At 57.2% G+C, this 8109-nt stretch overlaps 1 protein-coding gene across 2 annotated transcripts; it reads left to right on the top strand.

Annotated features, from left to right (window-relative positions):
- Positions 1 to 1044: 1044 nt before the first annotated feature.
- Positions 1045 to 7821, top strand: HIPK4 (homeodomain interacting protein kinase 4). Of its 2 annotated transcripts, XM_036275807.1 has the most exons (5): positions 1051 to 1174; positions 1383 to 1795; positions 4830 to 5186; positions 6145 to 6978; positions 7527 to 7792. In XM_036275807.1, exons 2-5 carry the CDS (start codon positions 1436 to 1438, stop codon positions 7704 to 7706), a joined length of 1731 nt encoding a protein of 576 aa, XP_036131700.1. In that variant the 5' UTR covers positions 1051 to 1174; positions 1383 to 1435; the 3' UTR covers positions 7707 to 7792. The 2 variants fall into 2 exon arrangements, with proteins under 2 accessions (XP_036131699.1, XP_036131700.1); XM_036275806.1 differs by having other exon boundaries at positions 1045 to 1795; positions 7527 to 7821.
- The last annotated feature ends 288 nt before the right edge of the window (positions 7822 to 8109 follow it).

Raw genomic sequence — 8109 nt, 5'->3', positions numbered from 1 at the left:
GTGTGAGGTGGTGGTTCCAAGCTTGGCTCGAGCTGTACTTCTCAGGGTCAAAGCCAGTCTTGGCCACCCAACTCTTGTCTTCAGTTAAATGGAGCTTTTCAAATGCATGTTGTGCCCTGGCCTGTTTGGCTCAGCAGTTGGAGCATCGGCCTACGGTCCGGAGGGACCCGGATTTGGTTCCTGCTAGGGGCGCTTGCCTAGGTTGCGGTTTGTCCCCGGCCCTGGTTGGTCCTGCGGGTGGCAGCCACTCGATGTGTCCCTTTTACGTGGATGTTTCTCTCTCTTCCTCTTCCTCTCTCTCCCTTCCACTCTATCTGAATAAAAAATGGAAAAATGTCCTCAGGTAAGGATAAAAAAAAAAAATGTATGTTGTAAGGATCTGATAAGGTTTCTAAAGCATTAGATATTAAATTCCCTAACCTGACTTTAGCATCCTCCCCTCCAAAGTGCTCCTGTCCATGTCCCCATTTCAAGAACCATCCCACCTTGTCCTAGACAACTTCCTCCCTCCCCCTGCAACTCGCCAGCCCCTTGGCCTGGCCTCCTGGCCTCCTGAAATGTCTCACCCATAAGCCTCCTCCCTGTCTCCCCATCCTTCCTGACCTGGGCCCTGCCCCAGGCTTGGGGCTTCTATTCTCACCCCCTCTAATCCACCCTTCTTCACACTCAAATCTGACCCCTCAAAAGCCCTTCCGTGGTGCCCTCAGAACAATGTCCAAACTCCTTAGCTTGGCAGTTAAGACCTTTACAACCTGGGTCAGCCTTGGCAACACCTTCCACCATGTCAGCCACAGGCCAGGGCAGGTACTTTCTGAAAACACCCAGACACACACCTCCCCCTAGTTCAGAAAGCCTGCCTTTTCTCACCTCTGTTTGGGAATGTTCCATACTTCCGCCTGAGGTCCACCTTCAGACTCCGCTCTCACTGAACCCTTTACCTGTCCAACCTCTTCAGGGTTCCGCTGGGCGGGGGAGGGGCTTGACCTGCCACCCCACCCCCCATTCCAGCCAGGGGCTGAGGTCTCCAACAACAGAACCAGAGCCACTCAGCAACGCTGGAACCCATTTTAGGGGGCCTGGGGCCCCTCGTCCCAAGCCAGGAGGGCTTTGGGGGAGGGGTGCAACCCTTGGCATATTCCTGGTGTGGCCCAGGGGGTTACGAGGCGCCCAGGAGGTGAGGGCAAATCTCGAAGGGGTAGGCACGAGTGCCGTTGTCTTTCCCCCACTGGGGGTACCTTGGGGCCGGCGGCGGAGAGGGGCCGGGAGGCCTCGAAGGCGTAGCCTGTGGGGCAGAGGTGGTGGCAGGGCGGTGTCTGGCGGCAGGGGCACCATGACCACCATCCAGTCGGAGACTGACTGTTATGACATCATCGAGGTGCTAGGCAAGGGCACCTTCGGGGAGGTGGCCAAGGGCTGGCGGCGAAGCACAGGCGAGATGGTGGCCATCAAGATCCTCAAGAACGACGCCTACCGCAACCGAATCATCAAGAACGAGCTGAAGCTGCTGCGCTGCATGAGGGGTCTGGACCCTGAGGAGGCCCACGTCATCCGCTTCCTTGAGTTCTTCCATGACGCCCTCAAGTTCTACCTGGTTTTCGAGCTGCTGGAACAAAACCTTTTTGAATACCAGAAGGAGAACAACTTCGCGCCCCTCCCTGTCCGCCACATCCGCACGGTCACCCTGCAGGTGCTCAGAGCCCTGGCCCGGCTCAAGGAGCTGGCCATCATCCACGCCGACCTCAAGCCCGAGAACATCATGCTGGTCGACCAGACCCGCTACCCCTTCAGGGTCAAGGTGAGGGGCTGCCCCGTCTCCCCCCATCCTTCCCCAGCCCCGGATGCTCTGGCCGCGGGGGCACCAGCTGTGACGGGGCAGGAGCAGGAAGGCAGGGAGGGGTGACTGCACAGTCCAGCTGGGAGACGTGGCTGGGCAGGACTGAGCCAGGGTCGAGGAGGAGGGGACAGGGTGGGTCTGAGTAGATTTTGGAGCTGAGCGGATTTTGCTGACACATAGAAGACAACAGATCTAATACGAAGTGTAAGAGAGGACCTAAGGGGGCACGGAAGCCGGTTGGCCTGAGCAACTGGAAGAACGGCAGCCCATACCTCATCACAGTGAGTTTGTTTGTCAACAGGCATTTACCGAGTGTCTGCTCTGGGCCCGACCCTGCACCGGGTGCACAGAGGTGTCTCCTCCACACTGTCACAGCTCCTGGGCTCCCCCATCCCACCCCTGACCCTCTGTCTTCATCTGGGTTTTTTACTGTCTGGTGATGATAGGAACTAGGCACACCGTGCGGGCAGGGCCAAGGCAGTTTGGGTCACCATTGGGTCCTTGGCACCTCCCAGCACAGCACAGTTGAGTCAGTGCTAAATGAATGTCAGAGCCACACAGAGACAGGAAGAGGCAGAGCATTCTGCTCTGAGAGAGAAAAGTACAGAGACAAGGAGGGACAACTCCCACGAACACAGCAGGAGCCAGACAGGACAGATCCGCAACGCCAGGCCAGTGTCGGCCCCTAGGCCATGTTTGTGGAATGGATGAACGGCAGGACGGACGAATCCCACTGGCATTGACTGCGTGCCCGGGGTCACTCAAGCTCTCTGAGATTCAGGCCTCTGCAGTCTGCATTCAGATTAATGACCATTTTGTTCTTATGCAAAAAGAAGGTGAGTGATGGCTGAATGAAAAGCAGAGAAACAGAGGGGAAACTGAGGTAGGGACCAAGATAGAATCACGGAGATTCAGAGTGGTAATGGCAGATAGCTCCTTCCCAGGGTATCGAAGAGACAAGGGCTTTCAGCCATTCAGTGTTACTTCAGCAGGTGTCTGTCAAGTGCCTGTCACATACTAAGAGCCTGTGTGGGTGTTAACAATGCTTGACGATGAGGAGGACCTGGGCTTCCAGAAGGTGTCTTTCTAGTGAGTGACTCAGAGACAGAGATGGAGAGAGAGATGAGAGACACAGACAAGCCATGAAGCAGCAAAGAAAAAACAAGAGAGAGATACAAACAAGAGGCAAAGACAATGATGAGTAAAACATTCACCCATTCATTTGTGTATTTGTTCATTCTGAGCCCCTGCTCTGTTCCAAGCATTGTTCTAGGCTTCTAGGAACTCATCAGTGAACAGATAAAATCCTGCTCTCATGGGACTCAAATCCTAGTTGGGCCCGGCCAGTGTGGCCCAGTGGATTGAGCATCATCCCATGGAGTGAGAGGTACCGATTCATTTCCTGGTCAGGGTACATGCCTGGGTTGTGGGCTCAATTGCCAGTGGAGGGGGGGGGGCATGCAGGAGGCAGCTGATTGATGTTTCTCTCTCACATCGATGTTTCTATCTCCTCCTTCCTCTCTCTCTACAAAATCAATAAAAACATATTTAAAAAAAAATTTTTTTTCTTTATTGATTTTTAGGGAGAGGAAGGGAGAGGGAGAGAGAGAGAGAGAAATATCAATGAGAGAGAACATCGATTGGCCACTTCCTGCATGTCCCCCACTGGGGGTTGGGCCCACAACCTGGGCATGTGCCCTGACGGGGAATCGAACCGGTGACCTCTTGGTGCAGGGGTCGACACAACCACTGAGCCACACCAGCCGGGCTAAAAACATATTGAAAAAAAAAAAAAAATCCTAGTTGGTTAGAGAAACAATGAACTCCATAAAAATGTAAAATATACAGTTTGTGAAATGGTGTTAAGAGCTACGGAGAAAAGCAGAAGGCCAGGAAGGAGTGGGTAGGGGTACCATTTTGTGACAGGATGGTTGGGGAGGCCTCACTGAGAAGGTGACAGGGGTGAAGACCTGAGGAAGTGAGGGGGGAGTGGTGTGGACATCTAAGGGAAGAGCATTCCGGGCAGAAGGAACAGCCGGTGCGAAGGCCCTGAGCTGGGACTGTATCTGGCTTGTTTAAGGAAGAGTGAGAGGCTCCTGTGGCTGGAGCAGGATTGGTGAGGGTGAAAGTGCGAGGTGCTGAGGGCAGAGACGGGACGGGGCAGACTGTAGGAGCCTGCAGGCCTGCGGTGAGATCTTTGGCTTCTCTCACAGGATGTGGCAAAGCCACAAGAGGATACTGAATAAGGGAGGGACCTGACCGGCTCAGGTGTTCACAGGATCTCTCAGGGCACGTGTGAGGAACAGACTGGGGGGCTGAGGGTGGGAGCAGGGAGAGCAGTCAGGGCAGGAAATGATGGAGGACAAGAGCAGGGTGGGGCTGTGGCTTGAATGCACGGTGGGTAGATTCTTGATCTGTTCGGAAGGCGGAACCAACGGGATTTGCTGATGGACAAGGGGTGGGATGAGAGAGAAAGAGGGATTTTAACGCTCACAGACATACATTCTAGTGGAGAGAAATAGAAACAGAGATACAGACACACAAAGCAGAGACAGAGGCTGGAGAGACAGATAGAGACATAAACAAGAGCTATGGCCCTGGCCGGTTTGGCTCAGCGGGTTAGAGCGTCAGCCTGCGGTCCAGAGAGACCCGGGTTCGGTTCCCACTAAGGGCACGTAACTCGGTTGCAGTTTGTCCCCGGCCCTGGATGGGTTGTGCCGGTGGCAGCCACTCGATGTGTCCCTTTCACGTCGATGTTTCTCTCTCTCTCCCTCACACTCTATCTGAACAAAAAATGGAAAAATGTCCTCGGGTGAGGATAAAAAAATAAAAAATAAAAAAAAACCCCACGAAAACAAGAGATACGATTCACAGACACAGCCACAGACGGTCAGATGGCAGATGCAGACCGACACCAGGGAGAGAGATGCCAGGTGAGGCGCAGAGCTGCTGTCCCTGCCCCTCACCTTGCCTACTGGCCTCCCTTTCCACACAGGTGATCGACTTTGGCTCGGCCAGCATTTTCAGCGAGGTGCGCTACGTGAAGGAGCCATACATCCAGTCGCGCTTCTATAGGGCCCCCGAGATTCTGCTGGGGCTGCCCTTCTGTGAGAAAGTGGATGTATGGTCACTGGGCTGCGTCATGGCCGAGCTGCACCTGGGCTGGCCACTCTATCCGGGCAACAACGAGTATGACCAGGTGCGCTACATCTGTGAGACCCAGGGCCTGCCCAAGCCCCACCTGCTGCATGCCTCCCGCAAGGCCCACCACTTCTTCAAGCGAAACCCCCACCCTGACGCCACCAACCCCTGGCAGCTCAAGTCCTCGGCTGACTATCTGGCTGAGACCAAGGTAGGGGGGCAGGTGCGGTGAAGGCAGTCAGTGTGGGGGCTGCCACATAAAGAGGAAAATCTAGGTTAAACCTTAAGGAGGTCTGGAAGCTTTGGGGTCAGCTGTGGGGATTGTCACAAGATGAGACCAAAGGTGGGACTGGAAGTTTGAGGGTCACTGTGGGGGCCGCTGTAGCAAGAGACCTGGGTTATACCACAAGTGTGACAGAAAGCGTAGGGTAGCCCCTCTGCCAGCTTCAGATCTGGGGTCAGGCACACTGGTGCAGTGCGAGGGCTCTGAATGAGGCCCAGGTGGGGCTGGACGTCTAAGGCAGCCTGTCTGCTGCCTCTGTGGCTGCTGTCACCCCACCTGCGCGCCAGGTCTGGGTGAGACAGCAGAGGACGGGAAGTTTGGGCCAGCTGGGGGATCTGTCACAACAAGAGGGGCCTGGGTGAGACCAGAGGTAGGACTGAAGGAATGTGCAGCTCCTTTGAGAGCTTCTTGCCTGGGGGTTGTCAAACTAGTGTGGCAAGGAGGGTCAACCCCTGGGAGGCCCGGAGGCCTGGGGTCGGGTGTGGGAGCTGTAGCAGCAAAAGGGATCTGGATTTGATTCCAAGAAGGACTAGAGGCTTAGGGCAGTCCCTCTGCTAGCTGCTCGCTGGTAGGGGCTGAACCTACAGCTCTGGGGAGGACTGGAGGTCTGGGATGAGGTGTGAAACTTGAGTTAGATGACAGGAAGACTGAAGAACATAGTCAGATATACTTCCAGCAGGAAGAGGGCTCTGGATTCCACTAGAGGGAGTAGGTGTGGCCCTCCCAGCAGCAAGAGGGCTCCAAGTCAGATCACAGGCAGAACTGGAAGTCAGGAGTCAGGTGTGTGGACTTCATAGCAACAGGAGAGCTCTGGGCCAGACTGGAGGAGTGCCTGAGGTCCGAGGCCTAGGCTCGGTGTCAACCCCTGCCCACGGTGTCCCACCAGGTGCGCCCACTGGAGCGCCGCAAATACATGCTCAAGTCGCTGGACCAGATCGAGACAGTGAACGGCGGTGGGGCAGCTGGTAGGCTCACCTTCCAGGACCGGGAGGCGCTGGCCGAGCACGCCGACCTCAAGAGCATGGTGGAGCTGATTAAGCGCATGCTGACCTGGGAGTCGCATGAACGCATCAGCCCCAGCGCCGCCCTGCGCCACCCCTTCGTGTCCATGCAGCAGCTGCGCAGCGCCCACGAGACCACCCGCTACTACCAGATGTCGCTGCGCAGCTGCCGCCTGTCACTGCAGGTGGAGGGCAAGCCCCCCACGCCTGTGGTGGCAGCTTCGGAAGACAGGCCCCCCTACTACCGTCTGGCTGAGGAGGAGGAGGCCGTGGGCCTGGGCAGTGTGGTGGGCAGTGGGCCCTTCTTCCATGAGGAGAAGGCACCGGGCATGCAAAGGGCCATCGACCAGCTAGACGACCTGAGTCTGCAGGAGGCGGGCCATGGGCTGTGGGGTGAGCCCCCCAATGTGCTGGCCCCGCTCAAGGCAGCCGTGGCGGGGCTCCGGGTGCCCGACTCGGGCCCTGAGCCCATCCTGGCCTTCTACGGGAGCCGCCTGGCCAGCCGCCACAAGGCCCGCAAGCCGCCCACAGGCTCCAAGTCTGACTCCAACTTCAGCAACCTCATCAGGCTGAGCCAGGCCTCCCCGGAGGACGATGGGCCCTGCAGGGGCAGCGGCTGGGCAGAAGGGGAGCACCGCGGGGCCTCCGCCAAGCCGCCCAGCATCCCGAAGCGGGACGGGGACGGGCCGGACTTCAAGGACATGACGATGGACGCTGAGGTAATCAGGTGGGCAGGAAGGGCGCGGGTGGTTCCGGGGTCAGGGGCTCCCCCAGAGCTCCAAGGCAGGGACAGTGAACCCGGCCTTGGCTCCCCACTCCTCTGCCTTGCCAGCAGCTGGCTCAGGATCCCACACATGCCAGTCCGCCCTTGGGATGTGACAAGGTTCCACACACACTCACCCATACTCAGGATATAATTAGGATATGACGAGGCTCTGCGTGTGCGAATCTACCATCAGGCAGGGGAAAAACTCAGAACACAGTGATCCACCTGTAGCAAGTGATGGAGGCCCAGCACTAAGAAAAGGTCTTGGCACATGCTCACCCGCCCTCAGGAAGATGTGACAGAAGGCCTCAGCAGACACTAACACACCTCAGGACCCACTGTGGTCTCAGCACACACTATCAAAACCCCCAGGATGTGCTGAGGGCTGCAAAGGTACAGAGTTGTCCTCAGGAAGTGACAAGGGTTCAGGTGGGACAGGAGGGGGTCCATGAGGGGCAGGCCGATGGCTTCTTGGCTGATGCCCTCTCTTCTCCCCCACAGAGGCCAAGCCCTGAGCTCTTCGACCCCAGCAGCTGTCCTGGGGAATGGCTGAGTGAGCCAGACTGGACCCTAGAGGGCATCAGGGGCCCACAGGCTCAGGGGCTCCCACCCTGCCATGCCCACCCTCATGGTCCGCCCCGGGCCACCAGCTTTCTGCAGCATGTCGGCGGGCAGCACTGATGGTGACCCCACCTCTACCCATCACTGGTGGCTGAGTTAGCTGGGCTGGCATCCCTTCCTCAGAGCCATCCCCTGACCCACAGATTCTTACAGAAAGACAGTTATCCAGAGACTCCCAACTCCCCACCCACAGTGCATGCCTGCACACACCACCCCCAAACACAGGAGGGCCTTGGTGTCTGGCCTGTGGCCACCTCAGTCAGAGGGACACAGAAAGGTGGCTGCATCCTGTTGGCCGTGAGCACGTTCTTGGCCCTGTTGACTCTGCCTATTTCAATAAAGAACTTTTCACAGCCCTGCCTCACTCCGTCCTCCCTGCCTGGCACTGGGGTGGGGTTCAAGCTGGTGCCCAGACCTTGCTCTTGGATGTTGGACCAGTCAGCCATTGGTTCACGCTGGAGGC

Source organism: Molossus molossus, unplaced genomic scaffold (genome assembly GCF_014108415.1).
Source record: "Molossus molossus isolate mMolMol1 unplaced genomic scaffold, mMolMol1.p scaffold_m16_p_21, whole genome shotgun sequence".
NCBI lineage: Eukaryota > Metazoa > Chordata > Mammalia > Chiroptera > Molossidae > Molossus > Molossus molossus.
This window is presented reverse-complemented; position numbering and strand designations above follow the sequence as displayed.

Coding starts and splice junctions, on each gene's coding strand:
- HIPK4 (XM_036275806.1), top strand. CDS start 1,331: ATGACCACCATCCAGTCGGAGACTGACTGTTATGACATCATCGAGGTG. Junction 1,796..4,829: donor GCTACCCCTTCAGGGTCAAG/GTGAGGGGCTGC, acceptor CTTTCCACACAG/GTGATCGACTTTGGCTCGGC. Junction 6,979..7,526: donor ACATGACGATGGACGCTGAG/GTAATCAGGTGG, acceptor TCTCCCCCACAG/AGGCCAAGCCCTGAGCTCTT.